Source organism: Nelusetta ayraudi, unplaced genomic scaffold, assembly GCF_046127955.1.
Source record: "Nelusetta ayraudi isolate G7.1 ecotype Tasmania unplaced genomic scaffold, CSIRO-AGI_Nayr_v1 ptg000074l, whole genome shotgun sequence".
In the NCBI taxonomy this organism is placed as follows: domain Eukaryota; kingdom Metazoa; phylum Chordata; class Actinopteri; order Tetraodontiformes; family Monacanthidae; genus Nelusetta; species Nelusetta ayraudi.
The window spans coordinates 1154276-1181695 of NW_027466124.1; the positions used below are offsets into that span (position 1 = coordinate 1154276).

Here is a 27420-nt window from a genome sequence, read left to right on the forward strand (position 1 = left end):
TCCAAATCCCGTGACGCCAGTCGGCACGGAAAACAAATTTCCGTGGAGGAGGCCTCCGTCTGCCGCCAATCAGGGGCCGACCATCAAATGAGAGGCGCGTGTTCGCCTTCTCCTCCTCTTCCTCGTCCTCCCTCTTCTCCTCTCTCTTTCATGTCCCGTGCTAAGCTATAGCTAAGCTAACCGCGCGTCCCTCCATAATTCCTCAGTCGGCTCCGTGATTGCGGCGGCGATAGCGGTGACGGCCGCCGCCTCGTCTTTGTCGCCCAGAAAAAGATTTTATTTTATTTTTTTCTTTTGGAGTGGTGATCGTTATCAGCGTTCTCTCATAAAAACAGCAAAAAATGGCCGTGGCAAGTTAATAATAGGTAGACTTCTATTAGTTCGACTTTAATCTATTGTTAGACTATTTGAAAATAGTTTTAACGATTAAAAAAAAACATTAAATAATTATAAGCCTCACTTAAAAAGAACTACTCAAAAAAATTAAAAATGCAATGCAACATTAAACAAATAAATGAATAAATCGAGCGTTAAGCAGGCTGATAAAAGTTTTTATCAGAGTTCTTGTCAAAGTAGTTTTATTCATACTATTACTCGAGCTCATTCTAAATCTCTATGTAAAAAAACAAAACAAAAATTCTAATGATCCTATAGTGAACCTTCAGAAAGCATCGTGGTTTTGAGCCGCCGCCCCGACACGTGCGTTCACATGCGACATGTGGAGCCACTGCGCCTGCTCACTGCCAATGTAAATCCGATGTTGGGAGTGCAGCGCAGCGCCGAAGAGGGAACGTGTGGGTGGCAAACGCTTCCAGCTCAGACCCTCTGACAGCGAGCGAGCGAGCGAGCGAGCGAGCGAGAACGAGAGAGAGAGAGAGAGAGAGACAGAGTTAAAAGAGTGGGAGGAAGGGATGTAGACACACATGAGTAAGAGGTTGGTTTAAAAAAAAATGAAAAAAAGGAACTCGGTGTGTGTGTGTGTGTGTGTGTGTGTGTGTGTGTGTGTGTGTGTGGAGGGAAAGGAGGGAGGGAGGGAGGGCGTAAGTGCTCGTGTAGGAGTGGGAGGCAGAGCAGCAGCAGCAGCAGCAGCAGCAGCAGCAGCAGCAGCAAGACTGTACGGAGAGAATACAAGATGATAGAAAGAGAGCGAGATGGAGGGGAAGAGGAGGAGGAGGAGGAGGAGGCGGAAGAGGAGGGGAAGGAGGGCTGGGGGTGTGTTCAGAGTAGGGGAGGGGGTTGGTTGGCTGGATGTGGAGATGGAGGCTGGTGATGGAGTGGGAGTCTTAATAGCAGTGAAAACGCTCAGGGCTCCTTTCTGTTTTTTTTCCCTCTGCTGTATTTGTCTTTGTTACGACAGAATGCCGCTAGCGCCTCTTTCGCTTCTGATCCGGGCCGCTGTGAGCCGGCCTCTCCTGCGCTCGCAGCCGCCGCCGCCACCGCCACCACCGCCACCACCGCCACCGCCGCCGCCATCCATCCCGCAGGGGCGCTCGTTACGTAACTTGATGTATAGACTGTCATCTGGCGCTCAGTCGGTACGGCCGCGGCCGTCCTGCTGCCAAAGGCTTCCGCTGGTCGGCCGACGCAGCGGCTCGACTCGGCTCGGCGCGACACGCTGGGTGGAACGTGTCTCACATCTTCCTCAGATCCTGGAGGGGTTTTTTTGTTTCACAGGGCTGCCAAGGGTAAACCTCTGAAGTTGTTTCGGCCCAGTCTGTTGGGACTACTTCCCTAGCGTCCAGCTGCTAACGGCTCGGGGCTTCCCATTGGCCCGTTCCTTCTGAAGCAGGGCGTCAACGGGGGGGGGGGGGACCTTGAGCGTCTGCCTCTTCCTTCCCCTGTTAATGAGGAAATGTCGTCCAGCTCGGACCAAACTGACCGCGGAGCAACATTCCACGCCAAACATGATCATCCGTTTTCACTGCCGGCGCTTAGCTTCCCGTGGCCCCGCCTCCCTCTCTAACGGCTCGACTCTGTCGCGATCCATTTGCTGAAGCAGCCGTGCGTGTCACTTCTCGTGGGCCTTGACGGTGACGTGTGCGTACAGATGCTACCTGCAATTACTGTCACCTGCCTGACATTTCCATCGGCCTGCGTTCACTTTTTAATCACCGCCGACGTTTGATTTTCAGCCGCACTGCGTCGCCCCACGGTTGCTTTTCAAGTGGTTAAACTTCAGGGGGGGGAACATCTGGAAAGACACGGTAACAAGTTTTTTGTTTTTTTTTGCAGTCCACGTCTTTGTGCTTTTCGGTTAAGAGGAGTTTCCTGAAAGAGTTCGAAGAATATCTGCCTCAGACTTCAATCATTGACAGTTAGAAAATGTAGGTGTCTGTCGAGCAGGAAGTGTGGGATGGGAGATTCGAGCAGTGTTAAAAAAAACAAACAATAATTGACAAAAAAAAAAGAAGAGAGAGAATCAACTCGTCAGCAAGCTACAATCAAGAGCACAATGGATTGGATCGTCCCGCTTCAAATGCCTTCTTCCAGACTCACTAGTTGCCCTTGACCACCTCTCACACAGATACACCATGTGAAAGCCTGAACCCGAGCATGTGGTTATTTCTGCTTGAAAAGGTTGAACGCGTCCTAATGAATGTGTCACAAGGGGTTTCGTGAGAATCAGAGAAAGAACACAGTAAGCTAACGTTCAGCGAGTGCTTTAAGACCATTTACCTGAAGGTTCCGACAGGTCAGTGCACCACAAGCACAGGTGAAACACTTCTTAAAGGAACACTATGCCAATGTTCATCTACCCTGATGATTCCTCCACTGCCTCTTTGTGGCTCCATGAAGCTAGCGACCAGACTGGAAACTGCAGGTGTGTCCCTGTGAGAAGGTGCTGGGCAGGCAAGCAGCGTTATACAGTTGTGTAACAGGTCAGCTCGGGGCTCTTTGCCAACGGTTGGTTATTCTCCAGATTTATGAATGGTAGAAATATATAATAATGATCATTTTTAGGTGAGAAAAGCTGCTGCTTAAATACCGGGAAGAGAAAACGGGGGACAAACATCACATCTTACTGGAGATTGCTGCTGATTCATGCTACTTTACGTTTAGCTATTTGTGTTTTAAGTCGTCTAGTGAGCAGCCATGAAATATAAATTGACTGAAGTTGTGAAATCTGCCAGCGGTTCATTGTTTTGCATGATGCCAAACGTATGATTAAACGAAGGAAAGCCAGCTGAGTCACTTTGAATGCGCATTTTAATCAAGCGACACTTTTGGTTCCACTCCAGTTTGTGCTTTTGTCATCATTCGTGGCTGCTGGTGACCAAAAAACAAAAAAAAGTCAATGTTCGCCTGTATGTATGTTACCGTGCGTGTTATGTGGTGCGATAATTATCTTTAACCAATTTCAAGATATGACATCCTTTCGGAAATCAATGTAAAATGATAATTACGTAAGAGCGCTGTGCCTAGCTGTCTTCATAATCCAAAAACAAAATTTATGAAGCCGTTGTGCTACTTTGAAGACGTTTCAGCGAGAGCGCTGCATTGATTCTCAGTAGTTAAAACTCCCAGAGCAATTCCAGAGCTGTGCATTCACCTTAACAACGTTAGTTTGGGATCTCCACTACAAATAATTGCTCGCAGACCCACAATGCACAAAGGCATTTTGGACAAAAATAAGTCCTTTGCAACCAATCGCACGGTGGAAACAAATTGCATCAGCAACGGTCCGACTTGACTCTCGACATGGACGCTCGCAGTAAAATCTGGCAGGAAACCAAACATTGTGGACAATCCTCTTTATTCTGTGAGCCATTTTTTCTTTATTCCCCGCCCTCCCACCCTCCCTCCATTTCAAAATTCCACAAGCTGCTGCCACAAGTAATATTTTCTGCCTTTTTCCTCGCTGTTTGCTTGATGTGAGAAGCGCCGCAGACGGCACATTTTTCATTCGAAGCGGTGAAATTAAAAAAAAAAAAGGGGGGGGGGCGCGAGTCTCATCTTTTTCTAATATTGATGCCGGAGACGTTTCTTGCGCCGCCGTTCGCCGCCGGTGCTAATGTGAGTCCTGGGCACGCTGGCCCGGGTCGGAGGGGCTCTGCTCTGAGCTGTCAATCAGCTGCTTTCACCTGAGTGGGAGGTGGAGGAGCTGGCGACTCAGTGTGTCTGTGCAAGTGCAGCGACTGCAGGAAACTGCAATTGTCAGGATCCTGCTTCACTTTGGAGATCATTTGATTTTTAAAAAAATTTTTTTTTTTACAATTATCTTTTTTCGGAGAGAAGAGAGTAAATTTGTTACGTGATTCACCGAGTCACTCATCTCACATTACTTTTCCGCAATTTTTCAGGTGAGATTTTTCACATTTTTTTTCAACCCTTCACAAAAATCACGGCAAGATGCGCCAGAAACTGGCCTTTACAGACACGGCGGTCCATATCAAACTGCGCTCTGTTTCCAGGTTTGCAAAAAGTGCCTGCAGAAATATTTCCAAGGTCTGAAAAAAATAAATGCAGTCGTTGAAGCAAACAGCGAATCTGTGGAATCGGATGTCAGGCGTTGGCAAAACTGAAAAAAAAAAAATAAACCCCCCCCAAAAAAACCGCCCACTCGCAAAATATGAGCTCAGTGCTGAACATCGTAGTCGCTCTAATGGATTTTCACTCTGGCAGTGACATAACGGTGCACAAAAACGTGCAATGAGAGCGTTTTCAGACAATCTGTGCAAAACTTACATGCGCTGCTGCACAACAAAACAACACACAAAAAAAACCCCAAACAAACCCATACAAACGGGATGGATTCAAACACACAAAGAAAGGGAAGACAGAAGACGCAGGTGTCCTACCGAGAGTAGGCGGGGCTTGTGCAGCTCCGTGTCCAGCCTCCAATACACAACAATGTCTCCGCAGCCCCTCGGTGACGCCGAGCTGCAATCACCGACTGTGGCCCCGTATCCCACACGCACTCCGCTCCACACTGCAGCAGCTCCGTGGGCTTGGGAGCTTCTCTTTTTTCCTTTTTCTTCTTTCTTTCTCTCTTTCTTTCTTTCTTCTTTCTTCTACGTTCCTTTGAGTTAAACTCCAGCGAGCGTCGACCCTGCTTCCGAATCGATACTCCAAAAAGCGCACGGTGACGTCAGCGTCCGTGAGTGATGGAGTGCGTCGGCGTCAGCGGCGTGTCCGCGGAAAAAAGGCGCCCGCCGACAAAGTGTCATGACACGCGCGCACACACCAGCACGGCGCGTTCGGGTAAACACACGCAGGCACGCACAAACGCAAACAGAGCCTCACACACGTGCGTGTGTTTAGTCTACCGGTCCTTACGCACAACAGGGAAGGGGGAGAGTTTCTAAGGCCGTGGGTCAGCTTCCAGTCAGAGGGGCATTGCTCAGACAGACGGCAGCACTTTCACTTAGGCAGAGAAGAAGAAGAAGAAGAAGAAGAAGAAGAGGGAGGAAGAGGAACCAGAGAGGAACTCTGAACTCCCTCCACTCAACTCTATTCCATCATCACGGCCCCCCTCCCCACCACTCACACACACACACAGCGAAACACGTCCAGGTTGTTCCCCGGAATCAATCTGGTACCTTTTGAATATTTCATAGACAAAATACGTGGATGAATAAATGATGGATCAGCGGCGTCCACGACCGAGGAACCTTTTCAAAACGGGGCCGGTCCGTGGCAGCGGGCCGAGCCCACCGTCTCCTGGAGCAACCGCAGGAGGGAAAAGCAGGAATCTACGTATTCACAGACGACACCCGGGATATTATAGTAAAGTGGTATTCAAGCGACACAACGCAGCACACACACACACACAACACGCTCCTCTAATTAAGGTTCTCCGTTAAGGTTCTTCTCAGTAATCCCCCACAAAACACCTCAAGCTATGGAGACAAGGGGAGGGAGGGAGGGAGGGAGGGGGTCACCACCATCACACAAACTGGTTAAACTGGTGAAAGTGGCCCTCTGAGGTCCAACCAACTGGCTTCTCCTCCCTCCAGACTGCTGAATTTACCTTTTCTTCAAAAATGTTTTCTTACAGGTGACCCAGAAGTGCCACCACTCCTCCTCCTGCGCCTCCTGCTCCTGCTCCTCCTCCTACTGGGCTGCCGGATGAACAGTTACTTAAGTGGGCCACTGTTCGTTATATCGCATCCTAATTAGTGTGCGGCGGCGGCGGCGGCGGCGCGCGGGCTCGGAGACGCCCCCCTCAGAAAAGCCGGCTGCAGGCTCCTCTTACACGCGCCCATCCTCGCCCCGCCTCCCCCCGGTGGCGGCAGCAGCAGCCTGCGTGTGGCGCTCCGGCAGCAGCGGCTGTTGGGCGGCGGGCGGCCCGGCTGAGAACTCCTCCTCCTCCTCCTGCCGCTGCCCGGACTCTCCTCGTCTCCTCCGGCCCCCGGCGCCCTCCGCCCCGACCCTGCGCTCGCAATCCCGCTGACCGATGGAGGCTCCGCTGGGGCCACTGGCTCTCATCTTTTAGACGGCGGGTGTTCGTCCCAGCGACGGCTCTCCTCCTCCTCCTCCTCCTCCTCCTCCGGCGGCTGGTGGGGCTTCGTCCGCCTCGATCCTTCTCTCCTCCTTCTTCCTCCTCCTCCTCCTCCTCTTCCTTCTTCACGTGTCAGGATCAAAGTTGCACGCGGGCCGGCGTCCCCCGCTCAGTTTGCCGCTTTCAGGGGGAGCGGCTGGTCGTCACGGAAGGTGCGTCCCCGCGCTTGTGCGCTCGCGAGCATCTCACCCCCCTTCCACGAGGCGCGATGCGCAAAAAATTGTCCGCCTCGCCGTGTGTGCGTTGGGAGAGAGAGGGAGAGAGAGAGAGACAGAGATAGAGAGAGAGAGAGAGAGCGAGAGAGCGAGAGGGAGGGAGGGAGGGAGGGAGGAGAGGGAGAGTTGCGCAAGGCGCTCCTTCCTCCTCGCGCCTCCTGCTGCCGGGGCAGCCAGCAGGGAAAGAGGAGAAATAGGAAGCTTTTAATTCCCAGCGTGTGTGGACGAGTATCAAAAAGAGGGAGAGAGAGAGAGAGAGAGAGAGAGAGAGAGAGAGAGAGAGAGAGAGAGGAAAAAAGACAGAGAAAAAATTCACACAGTGTGCTGGGAAGAGGACAGAAACAGCCCGAAGTGAGCCAGGAAACGAGCTCAGCGCAGCAGAACCGCGGCAACTTCTCGCCTCATCCTGCTGCCCTGCTGCGGTGATTCGCCCGCCTGTCTGCTGGCCGGCCAGCCGGACATCAAACCAGCACAGGTGGACGGACAGCAGTGTGGGGAAGAGGGAGGGAGATGAGCTGTGCAGCCATCTCACACACAGACACACGCAAAATGCAAGAATCCCCCTTAATCACTTGATCATCAATTTTCTCTCCTCTTCCTCCCCCCTGACAGCACAGTCAGCAGAGAGGAGTTCACCCCAGCAGGGGAGAGGATGGAGGAGAGGAGGGGAGAGGATGGAGGAGAGGAGGGGGAGGAGATGGGGGGGAGAGGATGGAGGAGAGGAGGGGAGAGGATGGAGGGAGGAGGGGGAGGAGAGGAGAGGAGGGGAGGATGGAGGGAGGAGGGGGAGGAGAGGAGGGGAGAGGATGGAGGGAGGAGGGGAGAGGATGGAGGGAGGAGGGGGAGGAGAGGAGGGGAGAGGATGGAGGGAGGAGGGGGAGGAGAGGAGGGGAGAGGATGGAGAGAGGAGGGGAGAGGATGGAGAGAGGAGGGGAGAGGATGGAGGGGGAGGAGAGGAGGGGAGAGGATGGAGGGAGGAGGGGGAGGAGAGGAGGGGTGGATGCGTGGGAAGCCTGCAAACACGTCGATACTCCTGCAACCGGCGTGCACCACCTGCACCACGATGCTGCACAGGCCGACCAAAATGAAAAATCATAACAAACACTCCTTAGCGTGAGCCTGGCCTGGCCTGACTCCCACCCCAGCCAACCCACCCCCGACCCTGCCCCGCCCCCCAATCCCGCGCTGATTCCCCCACAGCCGATTCCATAACGGACGTACGGTGCGAGCGCCGGCTCGTGCGCCGGCTCGTGCGCCGGCTCGTGCACACTTGTGGAAGTCAAGCCCAGCATGCAGCCGAGACTTCGTGGCAGCGGCGCGAGAGGCGTCGCGCGCTTCCCAATTCTCCCTCCATCCTGAGGACACGGCCATTGATTGGGCTTTCAGCAGCGATAAGCAACCATCGCTTAGTGGGAGGAGGAGGAGGGGGGGTGGGGGGGTAAGGGTATCTCAGATCTGTTTCCATGACAACTGTGGCTTTTGAAGCAACTTTTTCTTTTTTTTTTTCTTCCTTTTTTTGAGAACCCATCACTGAATGGTGATACTGTAGCCCGTGTGCACCGCGCACGGCCGAGCTACCCTCCCCCCCCCCCGCCCCCTGCCCCCCATACACTCAGCTCAGCTGGCGAGTAAAACACACCAGCTGAGAGGAAATCGCCCGTGTGCCAAAACATCTGGCGCAGGAAGATCAGACAGAGATTGAGATTGATAAGCGTGTTCCTGGTCGTTGCTGTCGGGAAGCTGCACGGCGGCCATAAAAGTTGAAACTGCGTTTGCATGAATTCCATCACAGACAGCGGCGGTGGCGAAAATCTGCTTTTGAAAGACAAAATCAATGCATCGTGGTGCATTTATGGACCGTCGGTTGCAGGAACAAGATTAACGTCCCTCCATCAGACCTCGGGAGATATAAAACATTTTCTCATATTCTTCAAATCTTTCACTCTCGTCACATCTCAGCCAGTGGGGACAATTTCCACTGACAATTATCCATAAAACCCTCCTCACATCTCAGCGAACAGCGTGTCCGGCCCTCTGTTTTCAGCACCAAAAAAAAGACCTGACTTGAGAGTGTGGTGTGGTCAGTCTGGAGTTTTGGTGCCATTCGTGACATCACAAAGTGCTGATTTCTCAGGGTTTAGACCTCTGACGAAGCATTGACAGTATGATTCTTTTTATGTGTGTGAACTGGGTCCTTTAAACTCGGAGACGTTACAAAGCAGAAATCTGACCAAAGGAAATCTGTAATCCATACAATCTGTCTCTGAACGCGACTGATCGCCGTGTTTCACGTCCCGTCGCCTTGCACACCGTCTCTATTTTAAAGGCGACCCTTCAGCGTTGTGCGTGGTCACGTCTCCACTAGGCTGCCCCCGCCCCGCCCCCAGTGTCCGGGCTGCCCTACAGAGCACCAAATCGAGTCTGGCACCAGCAGCCAGGCGTCAGAGGCGGCCTTCAGCTCTGAACACGGCGTTCCGGAGGACGGCCGCACAACCTCTAACTGCTCCAAATCATCGGCGGCCAAAGAGATTTTTTTCATTTTTGGTTGAGGACATCGGTGACATCATCCACCTTATCCACTCCCTCGCCCTACGGTTTTAGTTTTCTCTCCTCTCCAGTGTAGCAGCTCCTCTCCTCCTCTCACGCATTCTCTCTCTCACCCTCTCGGTCCTTCCAGAACACAGCCTGTCTGTCGGCTCTGTAATTATTTCCATGGTTACCATTAAGGATGTGAAACTCAGCCTGATGCTTCCATGGTAGTAATCTTTCCCTCTCTTCCGCCTGCTCTCTCCCTCCCACCCTCCCTCCGTGTGTCCTCCCCCACTTGATTTCTCTCTCTTTACATACACACACACACACACACACACACACAAAACCTCTCTCTCTGTCGGCACTTTCTTTCACTTTCTTTCACACCAACAGCAGTCCATCCGGGGGCTGTGCACGGCTGCGGCACATGCGCACTATCATCGTAATCCACATGTAAGCGAGGCGTGCCATCAAGGCTGTACAGTGAGGATTCACGTTTACACAAAGTGCAGTTCTGCTCCGTGTGTACGTGTGTGTGTGCGTGCGTGCGTGCGCGCATGCATGGGAGGACACTGCAAGATGATTGTGCATCAGCAGTCAAAGGTGCACGGCGAACGCCCACTCTGCCAAAGTGTTCAGGACAGCGGGTAGTGGAGAGGATGGAGTGATAACGGTTATTTAGAATCTCTTCATTTGTGTGTGTGTGTGTGTGTGTGTGTGTGTGTGTGTGTGTGTGTGTGTGTGTGTGTGAGTACATGGTGCGAGTTGGGCAATGAATCACTGGTATAAAACGATGAGCGACTGTGCTGGGAAATATCTAGTTCTTCGAAGAAAAGTCGAAAACAGCTGAAAACAGGTGGGAGGGGTGGGTGCGAGGGGTTCTGGGTAGTAAGTCTTATTATTTAAGTACAGCGCTGTTCCTCGAGCGTCAGTGCGGTGAATATGAAGCGATGGCCAGAGTGATAAAAATAGCAGCAAATAGGTAAATGTCTATTTTTTTTGTGGTTTGCCTAGCTAGTCTTTTTTAATGGTCTCTCTCATTAGACCAGGGACTGATGGATGAAGGAGAAGAAGAAGAAGAAGAAGAAGAAGAAGAAGAAGAAGAAGGAGGAGGAGAAGAAGAAGAAGGAGTCTAGCAGGACAAGGACAAACCAGATCATGAGAGTTTGATCTTAGAATGTAAGTAGAGCAGGATGACAGGCATTTATGGGTGCTGCCTGCTGAAGGATGCCTTCATCATTTTTATTCTTTGAAAGCACCATGGTCTTTTTTTTCTTGCTACGGTTGTGAACATAGAGTTTGCGCATAATGACAACCCCCCAAAAAATTGAAACCTGGATTGAAAACCTTGGATTCAATATATATACATATTTTTTTTTGCATTCATCTGGGAAGAATATTCAGTAAAAATATGCTCCTTGAAAAAAAATACATAAATACACTGAGAATTTTTTACCACTTTAAAATTAAAAGATGCGATGATAAAGTTGAAATTCCTGACTTGACAAATTTATTTGTCCATCTGGTGGCTTTGGCAACATCACAGTAAGTTATTTTTTTTTGACTGCAATGCTGACAACACACACTTTTTCCTAATTACATAACTGCCAGCATTAAATGGCAGCTTCCATAATGTGCTCTGGATGGCAGCCGACCAACTGGCACATCAGACTCAGGCCTCCTCCCTGCAGGCATACACCCGTGTCAAGCTACATGCTTTTAGGTTTTTTTTGGCCTGATGTTCAAGGGCAGGTTGGTGCTGACACCAGAGGAAGGAAGGAAGGAAGGAAGGAAGGAAGGAAGGAAGGAAGGAAGAGGAAAACACCCATCATCAATTAGACCGACTTCCATTGACAGACAGCTGTTTTTCTTTTTAGATCCACACAAGAGAACCTGTTGTGTGTGTGTTTGAATTAAACAAGCCCATCAAAAAAATAACACTTTGTGCCAATAAATGAGGCTACGATCACGGGATGCCGCTAAAAGGAAGCAGCAGCAGAAGAATGGAGAGGAAGAGATGATTTCAGGACTCACTGTCAACCGGCCAACTTGTAATTATTATTCTTGCAGGTCGGCTGGCATCGGCCCTGAGGATGGCTGCAGCTTCTTGTTCCCGTCCAACATTTCAGCGGAATAGCACCGTTTCCAAAAAAAACAAAAACAACAACAACAACAACAACAACAACAAAAATCTCACTCGTCCAATGGAATGAAAATCAACACACGAACCAATGGTCCTAGAAGAAAAGCCCATCGTCCGCCAAAGACGGCATCTTTTAACTGGCGTCGGCACCGACGCGTCGTCTCACTCTGCATCCAAACCGATGCGCTTCTTTTGAATCTCTGCGCCGCCGCCGCCGCCGCTAATCTGGCTAACATCAGCCCGGGCGACAAAGAGCAGCAGACAGACGACGGCGGCCGCCTAAAAAGAATGAATCAGCGCCTGCGGAAAGTGGCTGGATGTCTGAGAAAAGGACAATTCACTCGGCTGTGAGAAGAGAATGAGCTTCAACGTCACAAAGTCTCCCAGGTAATAGATCCTCACCACCGACGGACAGACGGACAGGCAGGCAGACAGACAGCCATACCTGGTGATGTCTACAGCGGCATGGTCGCATTTTGTTTCTACGTGGGGATGAAGTGAGGAATCCCAGGTCGAGGACGTGGCTATTTGCATAACAACCCTGTTGCAAAGTCAGTGGACGGCAAACATCTGCAGCCCTTCTTGACATCATGTTTTTTTTTTGTTTTTTTTTTTAATTAAAGCCGGTCTAAACCGTTCTGCTAAATCAAATCAACGCAGCTCACTTTTTTTTTTTTTTTTTCTTCCCCGAAACGCTCGGCCGTGAATTTCCCATTTCTCTGCTCTGTCACTCTGCAGATTCAAAATCGCTGCATTTTTCCAAACACAAACCCACATTTTTAACCTCTAAAACATGGCCACCTGCAAAATGGTGCGCCGGGCCGCCCACACCATCGCATCTCTGGCCGCCTCTCCTTTTCCCAGCTCGCCGCTTGTTGCGAAGTCATGTGTGAATCACCATCATCATCAGCATCAGCACCATCATCATCATCATCACCATCAGCAGCAGCAGCAGCAGCAGCAGCAGCAGCAGCAGCAGCAGCAGCAGCGCCTTGCTGGCTCCTGGCTACCACGCAGACGAGGTTGGATTGGAAGCAGCGGCCGTCAGGTCCGGCTTCGTCCTGCAGGGAAGAGAATCTTCCCGGGCTGCGGAGGCAGCTGGAGGTTTTCCTGCATTTGCTGCAGCTGTGCAGCTTCACATCGCACCTGAAAGCAGGCCATCGACTAGAACGGTCCCAGATTATGACAGGAAGCTGGAGCTGTGGAGAGGACGGGGAGGAGTGACTTCTGCACCTCCACATTAAAAAGGGGAAGTATGCAACTTTTTTTTTTTTGTTGTCGTATTTATCGACCGGTATCCCAGATCTTGTCTGACAAGCAACTATGAAAAATGCTGGACTGTCAACTGTAACTTTGTATGGCAGTGCCATGCACCCCCAAAACCCTAGGGGGAGCTCTGCAGCCCATAATAGCAAAGACGCATCCGACTTGCAAGGCTCCGCTCCCCTACGACTCGACAACTTCGACGCAATCAGAGATCTTTTCATTTACTTGGAACTGAAGAAAAAATTGTCTTGAGGTGTATAAAAAAAATTTTTTTAAAAAAATCTTGGATTTGTTTTTCACAAAAAAAAAGAAAAGAAACACAAACCAACGTACAGCCTTCATGCAGCAACATATGTAGGACCTGCGCAAAGAGGCGAACATATTGTTGCCTCTTTCACTTCCGCCTACGCACAAACATGGGTAAGAATTGCTTGTTGTCGTTTTTCTGCTGTGACAGAAACGCACGCACGCACGCACACACACACACACACACACACACACACAGACACACACACAAACACATAAAGACGTGCGGACGCGTCTTGCATGCAGAGTTTCACGCCCGCGACCTGGAAGTCGTACGTGCAAATGTTCCGTGAAGAACAGGAAAGATGGCAACAACGCTGAGCGGAGCCTGGAGGTGACAGCAGGACACACGGCCTCCGTCTCTCTCTCTCTCTCTCTCTCTCTCTCCGTCTTAATTTCTCCTTCCCATCTTCATCCAATTATGGCCCCGCCCACTCCCTCTCGCTCTCTCACTCGCTGTCAGTCCAGCGCTGTTTGGGTTGTATTCAATTAAAAGGCTGCTGAGTGTAATCTAAAAAGTGTTTGGCGGTGTGACAGACACACACGCAGTGACGATAACACACACACACACACACACACACACACACACACACACACACACACACGCGTCTCACCGGGGGAAGAAGATGGAGAGGCAGGGGGGTGGGGGAGGGGCAGTCTTGTGATGCTTGGCACAATTGGATTACAGCGAGAGGCGAGCGCAGAGATTCCTATCGAGCCGGTCGGCGGCAAAGGCAGAGAAGGTTTCATTGTGACTGCGTCCGTCTGTCTTCCCCGACGGCTGGACCTCCAGCCTCTCATCAAGCCTTGCCGCCGGTTCCTCGGCTCGTGCACACAGTGACGGACGCTGTACAAGTAGAAGATCAACGCGGGGAAACGTGCACGCCCCCCGATTGATTTACCTCCCGCGCTGCAAAACCCTCACTGTTTCACCGAGGTTTCTTATATCAGTCGCCTCTAAATGAGGAATAAAAAGCAGAAGTCTGTATACAGGTACCACCCAGAAAATTAGAATATCTTGAAAAGGTTGTAGTGTTTCTGCAATTCAACTTAAAAGGTGAATGTGACATATTATATAAAGGAATAATATGCAAATCAATATATTTCAAGTTTTGATTTCTTTGGATTTCGCTGATCAGGTCTTGCAGCTTAAAAAAAAAAAAACTCAAATTCAAAAACTCAGAAAATGAGTTTGTGGCTTTGTGGTTTTAATAAGCGGAAACTCTTAATCAGCAAAGTTACAACAAGGAACTGCTTGAGACGTCAGTTTGCGTGGAACGGCTCAATAAAATGTGTTGCTTTCATCTTTTACGTTAAATTGCCAAAATGAAACTCATTTTACTCGATATTGATAGTACCTCTACCAATATCATCAATTTATACATTCATGTATACACATGTACTGTATATATACATGTGCGTACGTGCCTATATACTGTACTCATCAGAGATGCCAGTGAAACAGCAGCACGCTTGGTTGAGTTGCTGAGCGATGTTACTTCCAGTCGTCTACTGTACATGATGACAGTGTTCAGTAAACAGACCGCAGGAGCCGCAGACTGAGCGTGCGTGCACCTTTGTTGCGAAACTGTAAAATAGAGGGGAAAGCGGGTGGAAAGATGAGAGGCGAGCGGCATCGAGCCTCTTCAGTAGCGCTCATCCCCTAACTTCCTCCTCGCCGCGTCCAGCTGCTCGTCTCCGCCTCCGCCCGGCGGCAAACACACGTTTTCGAGGTGGAATAATTCATCCCAGACGTCGGGGCTCTTTTGGCCGCGAGGAACATTGAAGATGATCTTAGGGAGCTAATAACACGGTGCGGCTTTGCTTAATTTCCCGCTTCTCGCCCCCCACGCCCCCCACTCCCCCCACCCCACCTCCAGCCCCGCCCCCGCCCCATTCATAAATGATCGCTTCCAAATCCACGAGCGCCGCAGGGCCTGATCTGAGGACAGCGTCTTCTGCCAGCTTGGGAATTTAGATGACTGGCGTGGAGATGTGCAGCGTAACGACAGTAGGTGGCGGTAGGCGAGAGAAGAAGAGTCCAGGGCTGTGTCTCAATTCAGCGTCTGCACCCTTCCAAGGCTGCATTTGAAAGGAAGTTGCGTCACGGCACTGCGCGAAGGCTCCTCCCAATTCCCAAGAGGCCTTAGGACGCTCCTAATGCGTACTCGGAATGCGCCCTAGTTTTAGCCCATTCCAAGGCTGCACCGCTACTATCCTTCACGTACTTCTGTATCCCAGGATGCTTTGTGTGCTGCTGCAAAGCATCCTGGGATCCTGGGAAGTCGGCTGAAATTAGCGCCATCTACCGGCAAAGACACAGCGTATAAATTGAATTATTGATATATTAAATATTATATACAAATATTCAGTTTTTAACGCAGGGTTTTACTGATTTGAACATCCAACGCCATCGTTAGATGGCGAACCAATGGTTAGCTTGATGCTATAAAAACGTCACTTCCTGGGTTGGCCAGCAGAGGGGAACGGCGGTGACGCAACCAGGAAATACGCCCAAGGCTAGACCGTCCCGTGTGGTTACCGGGGAGGCGGGTTTGGGTCGGTCCTGCTGGGCCGGGTCCTTGGTGAACGCTTCCTTCAGAGGGAGGACGCTTCCTTCCAAGGATGCAGACCCTGAGTTGAGACACAGCCCAGGTTTGCATCTGAGGACTGAGAACACTTTGGAGTGGAGAGGTCACGGCGAGAGGGGAGACCAGTGGGAGGAGGACGGTGAAAGCAAGCAAGCGTTCAGCAGGGGGCGATGAAGAGCCTCCCAACCTTGTGGTAAAGGTGCCTTTGCTCTCCCGGAGATCCAGAGGGTGGTGCATCATGAGATTGTGCAGAGTCCAAGGTGAAAAACAGGAGTGAAGGAAGGAAGGTAGAGGGACCTCCTTGCTGGGCCTCTCTTCCCTAATAACTTGCCAGTGTGAACGCACAGAGGGAGGAGGTGAAGCCAGATTCAGGTGGAGTTTGAGGCTGAGCTCACAAAAGAACTCAAAATAAAGCAAAGTCAATTTTAGTCCTCTAAAAAGTAAGAGTGATGACGTTTTGTATGTGCGTGTGTGTGTTTGTGTATGTGTGAGTGCATGTCAGCGTTTTTGAACTACAGCTTACTGAATTTGCAACACTCCCCCATCAGGGGGCCTCAGTGAGGCTCTGAGCCGTGTAATTATTCCATCCAAACCGCTTAATTGTGCTGTAATTAAAATGGCGACATCAATGCTTTCCTTCAGTGACAGACTTTCAATACGAGGCGTCGCAAATAAATAAATAAATAAATAAATAAACAACATCAGAGGTGCTTTCAAGACCAACAGAGGCACGCTGGCCTTAATAGTCGGCTCGTTCGTCCGTCAAAGTGACTGAAGGCTTTAAAAAGGTGTCGCGCCGGGGAGTTTTTTTTTTTTTAGTTGTTGTTTTTGTTGTTGTCTTTGTTCTACACCAGATTAATGAAGAGGCCCGGCGAAGACACGCCCTGAGAGTCTTAAAGTCCCAACAGGAAGTCTCCTCCATCAGAGTTCCTTCCGCAGCCGTTAATAACGCGTGCTGTTGTCAAACTGGCCCTGACGTCTCCGTTCAACAAAGGCGGCTCACCGTGACCGCCGTCGCCATGTTGACCACCTGACTTCATTCCCCCTCACTTCCTGAGGTCTATTTTTACTCCCCCCCGTCACGACGGCCGCCTCGGCACAGTCAAGGTTGACGCACTGTGACGTTCCGGCGATTGAGTCGCGGCGGCGTGTTGGCCGGCCTTGGAAAGGAATCTATTCAGCAAAGATTATAAAACCTGCAATTTCTTTTCTTTTTTTTCTTTTTCCATACGCAGTGTGAAAAGCGCCGCTAACATCGGAAGCGTGACAAGCAACGAGCAAGTGAACGGAACAGAAGCAGGCAGTGGAAACCACAGTTTCACACAGTGGCATCTGACAGCAGCTGAGGTCAGTTTATTTAACTGTATTTGATAAAGAGGTTGAGGTTGAGATATTAGATTTTTTTTAAAAAAATAAGACACGCTAACGAGGTGACACCAGGGAAGCGGCTAATTGCTAGCATCCACGCACCAGGAAGGTTCAGCCAGACAACTCACAATCAATGCATTGTCAATCAAATACATGTTACATGTTTGGCGTCCAGGCGCCCAGCTTATCGCTGCCCGCAGCAGGTTAGCATTGACACTATGGGGAGTGAGGAGAAAGCATACGTAAAGAGCCCCGCCCCCTCCCCTGATAGGTTAACAGAGAATATGAGGAGTGATGAGGACAACAGACATTATATCGGGGCCCCCGGGTGAAGGTGGGGCTGAGATAACAGGTGCAGCTGATGCAGGCTAACGTGCACGGATAGGCAGAGGGGGAGCTGAGGGACTGGGCAGTTTAAATAGAACGTCAAGTCACGTGTATGTCAGTTGTTAGCTGGAGTTGACTGCCACAGCCAGCGATCAGGTAAATGTTCTAGTAAATGTTTCGACTGAACTTGAAAAGGAAAAAGGAGAATGAGCCAGAAGCAGAGCCACGTCCAGGACACTTCCTACAAGAGTGCGCCGTTCACCCACTGAGATCGGTTACGTTTGCCGTGCAACTTAAACTTACGACGTTTTTCTTTATTTTCATATCACTGAAACTGAGCAGCATTTGCCAAAGGAACCTCCACAGCAGCGGTGTAAAACCCTTTCATCTCGCCACGGCAAACAGAAGCGGTCCCCACAGACGCGGCGCATTGCTAGCGTCCCACCCGCCTGGTGTGCGCCGCGGCCGGCGCTCAAACCCGCCGCCCGGGCTCGCTGGCTTCTCGCTTTTCACTTTTTGTGCACGTTGTTAAGGTACGATAATGTAGCCGTCCGTTATATCACAGCAGCCCACGGGGTCCATCACTCAGGAAGACATTTCATGTTACATAATCATGCCATTTGCATATCACTTTGCATAAAAGTCTTGGTGCACGGTCTTGTTAAGAGCGCCCTGCCACATTATCAGAAAATAGCAGCCGAGGGGGAAAACGCACTCAAGGAGCTCTGATTGTCGGACCGCCACGGCGAAAAATGCCTCTTTTTCTCAATACCCCCCCCCCACTCGACATTTTTTTTTTTTTTTTTCTGTTCGAATCACGTCGAGCAAACTTGATCTCGCTCCATCTGACTGATGGCAACCGCCCACTCGAACACTACAGGTCCAACAGACAATCTCAGCTCAGCGAGACCTTGAATGCTTTCTGGAACTGTGCTCCGGCTCTGAGGCGAAAACTTTGATCGATTCTGCACTCGGTGATTTTGGGGGAAGAAGGAAAAACAAAAAAAAAGAAGCTGCACTCCAAGCTGTCATCGTGTGGATGACACCTTGTGTTTGTCACATTGGCATGCCAACTTTATTGTATGTATAATGTAATTCAGTTTAAAGGTCCAGGGCGTGGGAGGTAATGACATCTAGTGGTGAAAAGGTAAATTGCCATCATCATCATCATCATCATCATCATCGTCGTCGTCGTCGTCGTCATCAACGTCGTCATTCTATCACCTTGTTTTTATTTTGTGCACCATGCCAGGCAGAATCTCCCCGCCTGCTTTCACAGCACAGGGTAAATACAATAAATAAACATAAACACAACTGGTTTGTCCTGCCGTGCTTGGCGGGCTTTGTATCTAATATTTTTTAGGGTTTATAGGGGTTAATGTTTGTTTATTTAATCATGTATTTCTTGGGTTATGGCACTTGGGGACATTATGGGATTTTGATGTTCCCCTCCTGAATGCTTTGCCCCAATTGGGCTCACGAGGCTGTCCATAAAAAGCTCATTCAGCTCCTTAGGACAAGCAGGGACCAGAGACCTGGAGAATGTAGCTAGCTTGGTGTGAAGCTATGCTATGGGCCAGGTTGCTGCGAGGCTAGGCTAGCTGCCAGGTTGCTTTTTCTTGTTGCCTTATGTTTGTTTTTTTGTTCTAAAATAAAAAGCCTTTTTCTTCCGGCACCCAAAGCCTCCCTGCCTCTGGGTTAAACCTCCACTAGCTCAATCTGATCTGCCTGGATCCCCGTTTACGTGGGGAGGCCTCAACAAGGTCAGTTTCACATCTACATTGCCTCCCCCACATAAAGCTCAACATCCGGCTTCAAATGTGAAAAATCTGTTCCATAATTGTCAGCTTACTTCAGTGCACAGAGGCTGAGAAAAACAAAACAAGACCTTCAGCTTTTCGCATGAAAACAGGAACCTTTTAGTTGCTCTCATGCATGTAAACATCTTAGTTGGAATATTGCCTCAATCAGAATAAGTGCCTTAATCAGAGCAGGCTGCGCTCTTAGTGCTCAAGTCTCGTTATTAGCAGTTTCATATTACTGAAACATACATTGTTTGTTCCATTTTCTACCAGTACATCCGACAGCACCGGATGACAGTTACACACTGAGAGCCTTGTGTAGAGACAATCAACTGCAGCAACAACCAATGAATAAGACTTGGCTGGAAATGACTTTTCTAGAAAATCATGCTCCTTTTTTTTCTCCACAGTGATAAAGTGTTTAAAATATTCTCATGTGAAGCATTCACTAAAAAAAATAAATAAAAAAAATAAAAAAAATTGCCATCCAGAGTGCAGAAGCTGAGGTGAAGTCAAAGCACTAATCAAACTATTGATGCACCCCAGCAGAAGTGCAACTTTTTGTCTGCGGGAGGTTTCTCAGGCGAGAGCGTTGGTCAGAACCCGACTCCGTCGGCGGAGCAGAACCATTTATATTCATTTTGCAGCTCCGAAGGCAAGACAGCCGGACGACTCAGCACTTTTTCCTTCAAACACGGGGTTCTGCCATCCTGGGGGGGGGCTGATTTTCACTTGAGTCACAGGGTTTATGAGCCTACACAGTGACTAGGCCACTCCAGCTCATCGCCATGCAAAGCGCTTTCAGTGTCACGCGGCTCCAAATGAACTCTTATCGCTGAGCTGGAGGCACTCAAGCAGCTAATTATGTTGCACTGTATATCACACGGCTAGAGAGAGAGAGAGAGAGAGAGAGAGAAAAAAAAAAACTCTTTCTCACCCCCTATAATTCATCAACATTCACACGGTGTTGCTAAACTAAAAGGCCGACTTATGCAGTCAAAAGGCTGCTTTGCGATTCTTTTTTTCTTTCCTGCCGAGCTTTTCGGCGACGTTGCAAAGCATCTCGACAGGTAACGAACGGCCTCGCGTGCAACACAGAGAGCCGCCGCTAAGACCCCTCAAATCCCCAGCAGGAGGTTCAGTCCCACCGCTGGGCCGAGGCAGCAAACTGTCCACGCGCCGGATGAGTTCGGTTTGACGCTGCAGATTTCGAGGTCGGCCGCTCGGAAAATGTTATCGTGCGGAAACAGAAGCGGCCATTTTGCACCGGGGCTCCCAGGAAGGTTGCAGCCTCTCCGCTCAGGCGCTTCAGCAGCTGCTTTGACGGTTGGGACGCGGCAGCCCGGCTCCACTTTGAATTTCGCCGCCTGCGTTTGCCGCTCGCTGGCTTTGCTGCAGGTAGCGCGGATGAGAGTTCCTCCAAAGCAACGGAGCAACAGTTCGGTTCTGCGGGGGGGGGGGAGATTAGAGAGCCGCGTCGCTCCTCTGCAAACACCGCCTGAACCTGGCGGCACGCACGTCCCTTTAAAGTGATAATCCACCCCGTGCTGCTCGGCGGAATCACACACTCGGTGGCTCAGCTCCCGCCTTTCTGAATTCTTTTCAACAAGTTTCGCGGGGGGGTGTGGTGGGGGGGGTCTTGCACATCAAAAAACGTCTGTGACTCCAGCTGTGCGGAATCAATTTAGCCACCGGCGTCCGTCTGCGCCTTTGGATTTACATATGTTCACCTGCAAGTCACCTTAGGTCACCTCACAAATCAATAATTGCTCCGCTGTTTGAAAAAAAAAAAAAAAAAAAAAACTTGTATAGAATTGGTGAATCCTAAAAACTGCAATTGGGGATCTTTTTTGAATATGAAATCATGGTTAGAAAAATGATTTTAAGTCACTGTGGGAGGGACAATAAGGCCATATCTATCTGTCTATCTATCTATCTATCTATCTATCTATCTATCTATCTATCTATCTATCCATCTATCTATCTATCTATCTATCCATCTATCTATCTATCTATCTGTCTATCTATCTATCTATCTATCCATCTATCTATCTATCTATCTATCTATCTATCTGTCTATCTATCTATCTGTCTATCTGTCTGTCTATCTATCTATTTTTCTTCCTTTCCACTGGGACAAAAGGAAGCGGCCGTTCCAAGCTGCAGTCAGGAACCACGATAGAAGAAGAGAAGGAAGAAGAAGAAAAAGATAAACAGGAAGTGGGATCTCCTGCTAGCCAGGTACAGAAGACACAGGCGGCCTTTTCACCTTCAGACTGGATATACAGCGCCACCAGCAGGTTCCCACCAAGCATTGGACACTGCCACAGACATACTCGTATTAAATTAGGCCACGCCCACTCCACCCCATCCAGCTCGACATTTATGCTCTTTGCAGTCTGCGCTGCGGCTGCCAGTCACAACTTGAGGTCCGCGGCTTGACCCCACACAACACTTCAGGCGAGGAAACCCTCGGAGCGTTGCAGGGATCAGGTTACGCCTCGGATGGCGATGCGAGGCTAACGTTGCCTCAGCGCAGACAGGAACCAACGGGGAAGCTTTCCTCTTCCCCAAACTTTGAAAAACTGAGTCGCAGACAGACGGTTTGCACAGCTCAGCTTCCCAAGTTGGGCCTCATCCCTCTTCCTTCGCCAGATGGAGACGTCGCATCAATCACGAGGGTTGAGGAAACGTTCCATCCGGCAGGTGCCAGGTTACGCTCGGCTTCAAATGCGACATGAAACCGCGGTGGGAAAGAGCCGTCTGAACACTAAATATAGCGATGGCCAGCGAAACAGCGGCTCAGGCGGCCTCATCACGGGCCGCCCCGCTGAGCCGAGGCCAGAGGGAACGACGTGGGTGGGGGGGGTGGGGGGGCGCCGAGCACGAAGAAGATGAGACGAAAGACGTCGCCATGCGGCCAAACAGCTGCCGCTGCCGCGTCAGACGTCAGATAATAAGGGTTTCGCTCAATACCAAGTCAACTCGGATAAAGTTTCCTCCTCTGTCTTTGTTTCCAATTTAAAAAATAAACATTTATTCACAAATTGTTGGTGTTTTCATCCTGGAAGAAGTGAAAATGGCTTCAGTTGAGTCTGTTTTGGAGATATGATGGGAATTATACGCTACAAGGTATATATATAAAAAAAAAAACATTTATGCTGATGAATGATTAATCATTAAGCGCATTAAAAAAAAAAAAAAAAAAAAAGACACATAAAGGTGCACATTACCTAAACATACGAGGTTCCGGGTATTTATTTGATATGGACGTTACAGATACGTTGCTCATTGCACAGCTGTACAACTCGTAGATGGATTGTGTTTACAGTGTTTTAGCACTAGAGTGCTAGTTTTCACCACTTGTCCATGGGAGCCTCTGATGAGACTTGATTTGTTTTTTCAGTCCTCTTCCAATACTCAGTTTTAGCACTGAGGTAAAACACTTTGCCAGGAGGCCGTAAACTGATCTTTGGGTGGTTTTGGATAAGTGATCATGCGAGGCTGCTCCGCCGGAGACCCGAGTTGAAAAATAAGGATCTGAAAATGGCTATAATAATGTACCATTTACAGGTCTGTGGAGTTTTGTTGAGAACATTTAAAAAAAAAAAAAATCAATGAGCAATAAAATGTATCACCAACACGGGGGGAAGAGAGGATTTGCCAAAAGAAATGTGATTTTCTCCTTTTTTTTCACCGCTATGAAACGTTAATTAAGCCTTAGCAGTCGGAAAATGCTTACGCTGCTCCGTAATTAGCCGCCACAATCAATGTCTTCATTCTACGTTAATTACCTCCTCCACATTAAAATGCCTTCCGCAACATTAGCGCTACGCGCCGGGCGTGCGGAAGAGGGAAAGTGAGCGACGTGAGCTGCTGACTTCTTGGTGAAACAACATCTTCCGTCCGCGCGTGAAAGGCCGAAGACTTTTGTCACGAGAGCCCACTGTCTGGTTCGGCTGCGGCCTCATCCGCCCTCTGGCTGCACTCAAATCATCCACAACGGCCACCATTTGAATTCTTCTCATTTGGTGATAATGAGGAGGTTGCGCCATTTCATTCCGAGGCGGCAACAACTCATTCAAAGTTTGAGAAAGAGAATAATTGGCCATAAATTATTCTCCCCCCCCCTCCCCCCCGCGGTGAAAATCATAAAAATGTCTCAATAAAAAAAAATCAGGTCTGAGGCTCTCATGCGGCAGCAGCATAGCTTCTGTTCTTCATGCAGGAACCAATCAACATTAACATTACCGGGCTATCATATAAATTATTATAAATGAGTCATTTTGAGACCACAGTTACCGCAGAGAAGTGCAGAAGGATGCCACAGCGCCCTGCACAAGAAGCCATGTTTAAGTTTGATTGAAATTCAAATCAGGGCCTTTGAAAAAAAGAAAAAAAAAAAAAAACTTGTGTTGACCTCGTTAAATAAAAATAAAAGGGGGAAAAAAAAAAAAAGCAGCTCAGTTTTGCTTTCTTTGTCGACCTGATAATTACTAATATCCTGGGGCCCATTCATCTTTTTTAGCTCTTCAGACAGAACCGCCGCAGATGGCCAGTAATGGTGTCAGTGTATTATAGCCTGAAGCGTGGCACAGCAAACATATGTGTGTGTATGTGTGCGTGCGCGTGTGTGTGTTAGTCCACAACACGCTTCCACACCAGCAGCAATGTGAAGCGGCGCTGCTGCGTCAGCGCGGAGGGACGCTGTCAACCGACGTGTCAGTGTTTGAATGCTTCGAGGTCAGAGAGCCAGGGAGCGACAGAGCGAGGAGGAAGGAAAGAAAGAGTTGGTGGTCGGGGGGTAAAAAAAAACAAAAAACAGAGGGAAATATATATTCAGATGAATCAGCGTAACTGTTGAGGGGGCAGGATCGTAGACGAGGAAGCGGTGTCGCGAGGGAGCTCCCGAAAATAGCCGAGAGAAGGGGGGGGAGGGGGGGGGGCAGGAGGAGGGACGGAGGGACGGAGGGACGGAGCGGGGAACGAGTGGAGGGGAAATAGGCGACCGTCAGAGTGTCACCTCTGAAAGCGTCCGAGGAGAGTTTGAAATGACAAGAGCGGTGATATAAAGAAACTAAGGGGGTGAAAATAAAAATAAATAAATAAACAAAATACAGCAGAGCGAGAGGAGGAAAGTTTAGAAAGGGAGGGAGAAGAAAGAGGAGGAAGAAAAATATGACGGCGCAGAAAAAAACAACAATGCAAAAGTTATGACAGATTAAAGAAGCAAAAGATCATCTCTTCCAAAGCCACATGATTACAGAGCCGTCATTAAACACAATAAGTCTGAAAGGCGGAGAGCTCGCTTGAAAAATCCAAAGCAAAAGAAAAACCGAGTGAGGCTTTTGTTCCCTGCCAGGCTGCAGGTCTGACTGCAGCGAGCGCCACGCCGCTGACTCAAAGGATTCAAAGAGCTTGTCGTCGTCGTTTTTCATGGAAACACACACACACACACACACACACACACACTCTTCATCAGACAGTTTGCAACGCAGCGACAGAGGTGAGGAGGTTTTTGTCAAGGTGGACAAAAGGGGCGAGGGGGCGAATCCAGGGCACCGCCCACAGGCCACTGAACTGCTGTGTTACGCAGGTAAGGGAGGGGAGGGGAGGGGTAGGAGGGTGAGGAGGAGGCGGGGTCATTAAAGGTCCCGTATGACGTAAAAAAAAAAATTCCCTACACTAGTACAGCCTGACAATAAACAGCCTCTACCAGGTCGTGGTCCTTGTAGTTCCTTGCAGGAAAGTGGGTGCCAAAGCTCTAGAAAGCAGCCTTTTTTTGTGATGTCACAAAGGGCCCTGCTACCTCTGCCAGCCGGCCAGCTGTTGGCTCCGCCCCCCACAACACAGCCAGGTTTTTAATGGCCCTTCCAAAACATGCGGAAGGTCCGACAAAGGCCGTGGTAGGTTCCAGGCTGTAAACAGAGGGCTAAATTCAACAGGGTTTTTTTGTTTTGTTTTTTTTTCATTTTGTTGTTGTTTTGTTTTGTTTTTCTCCCGGAGCTCTGCAGTGGTTACTGACATCATACGGGACCTTGTGACCTGCTAATGTGGACGGTGTGGATGAAGATAGAAGGAGCGGCTTTCCAGCTCACCCATCTCCGGGTGGTGTCGTCCCTCAACAGGAACGCTGACTGTCCGCCGCAGCAGCTTGTTCCTGTGGGACTCTGAGCGCCTCTCGCGCATCAGCAAAGGGTGCACCTGCAGAGTGAGAGAGAGAGAGGGAGAGAGAGAGAGAGAGGGAGAGAGAGAGAGAGGGGTTAGCACTCCAACACAGCAACTAAAATACTGCAGCCTCGCGTTTGTGTTTGTTTTGTTTTTTGGAATGCCTGAAAGCAAACAAACAAACATGTAGTACCGTAGAAGAGGATTGGGCAAAAACACACAAAAAAAAAATGTCGAAGCAAGTGGGTCACGTAGAAATTCATTCAAGGTTAATGTGAGGTGGTTGGATTGAAGAAGAAGAAAAAAAAAACAACCCCTCAGGCTGGGTGAGGTGTTACATCATTGTCTTTGAAGCCTTCACACAGATTATTCCCACTCTCTGAGTTGCGTGCGGTAGAAATCGAAACACACTTCATCACACACTCTTCCACACCTTTTCGGAGAAAGGGGCGGAGCTGGACCTGGGTGTAGGTAGGCGCGGCTAAATGATGAGGTGACGGCTGAACAGGAAGTCTTCTCTCCAGCCCGTCCTGCTCCTCACTGGTCCCCGCTAAATGTTTTGGAAGCTGATATCTATTATATAATATTATATTACATTATGACTGTTTATTTTTACTATATTTGGGAGGCGTTTTAAATGAGACACACTTCCAAATGACACCATCCAGAGGCCAGGCTCTAAAAGCTTTCAGACAGAACTCACCACATTTAGCCGGTGGCTCGTGCAAAACAAGACAACTTGACGTTTCGCTAATCAGACTGTTTGCTAATCAAACACTGGCTCCAGGTTCAACACAAGAGTGTGGGGACATTTCAAAAGAAGGATCTAAATGGCGCTGCGCTCACTATGATGTTCAGACTATAAATTAGCTAATCATGCTGCCTCTGTGATCACAGTTGTGATTGACAGTCAGCGTGCGATGTTTTGGAGTCATATTCTCCTCCGCCTGCGTCTGCAGGAACCTCTAATTCGCACACACAGCGCCGCCTCCTCTCCCTTAAATCTCCGTCAGGTGTCTTTTCAAAAAGTTAAGAATAGAGCGTATAGCCACAAAAAAAAATAAATCATATTCGCTGCATTGGCACAAAAGGCCCCGCGGTCCCTGAACTCATAAAAAGTCCGACTTGAGGGACCATAAATGGGAGAGTGAAGCCCCACTAATCAGACACATCGGCCCTTCCTGAAGCATCACAGCCGCGCTCATAAAATAAAGACACACTGTAAAGGAGGCGGCCGGCATAAATCAGCGCGGCAGCGAGCGCCTCAACCCCTCGGAAGTGTGAGTTACAGAGGCAGGAAACAGAGGGAAAGTCGCGAGCGTCTTTCTTCTTCTCGGAAGCCACAGACGGGAACGCATCGATCGGAAGAGGGAAGCCGCTGTGATTTGTCTCGGCCAACATTGATGTGCCGGACAAACAAGACACGACTTCCCCCGGGGGAGTCCGGTTGGTCCTGTGCAGGATCCTTCCCGGACATGAAACATGGAAAGAGGTTCTCGGGGACGGAGGCGATGGCAGCCGATGGTGCTGTGTGGCCGTTTGGACCGGGATGCTTTTGAACGCAACCCCATTGAGGGTGGAATCTAAGAGAAGTGTGACACGGGGACATGAAAGGACTGGTGTGACCGCAGAGAGGCTGCAGAAGACACTTCCAGGTGCATGTGTGTGTGTGTGTGAGCGTGAGCGTGTGCATGTGTGTGTGTGTGTGTGTGTGTGTGTGAACTGGCATGTCATGGCGAGTGGCGTCTCCCACAAGAGAGAGACGTTGGTTCGAGATGAACGGACGGGAGCAGTGTGTGATTCTCACTTGAGCCGCCGTCCTCTCGCAAGGGCCGGGCACAGACACAAGGGGGCGCTGAAGAGAGCCTCATCCACCTCGGCACTGTTGGCTTCCCTGTTGCTAGCCAGCCAGCCAGCCAGCCAGCCGTCGTCTGCGGCCTCGTCATAAATCAGCGGGCTGTGTCATTAAACCTCCACTTTACGAAGCGCTCATGAAAAAACCCAACATGCGCAATTTCAAGTGCGCCAGGGCACTTTTCCTGGAACGTATTGCCTGTAGTTGCAATGAAATTACTGTACGAGAGGCCCTGATGAAAAATATATATTCTGCACCCTTCATGATGAGTCCGGTGTGAGAACGCCCCGGTTAAATTACACTTCCTCTTATTCCAGAGTAAGTCTGTGTTTGAAGGTTGCAGCATTA

The 27420-nt window shown here is 49.6% G+C and overlaps 1 protein-coding gene across 7 annotated transcripts in view; it reads right to left on the reverse strand.

The window, feature by feature from the left end:
• Positions 1–27420, reverse strand: part of syngap1b (synaptic Ras GTPase activating protein 1b) — a 116288-nt gene that overhangs the window by 46373 nt on the left and 42495 nt on the right. For 6 of the 7 annotated variants that reach the window (XM_076043223.1, XM_076043220.1, XM_076043217.1 and 3 more), the window contains exon 4: positions 25148–25253. In XM_076043223.1, the coding sequence (XP_075899338.1) occupies positions 25148–25253 (106 nt within the window). Of the gene's footprint in view, positions 1–4799; positions 4956–25147; positions 25254–27420 lie in introns of those variants that run through there. The other variant, XM_076043225.1, reaches the window with a different exon arrangement.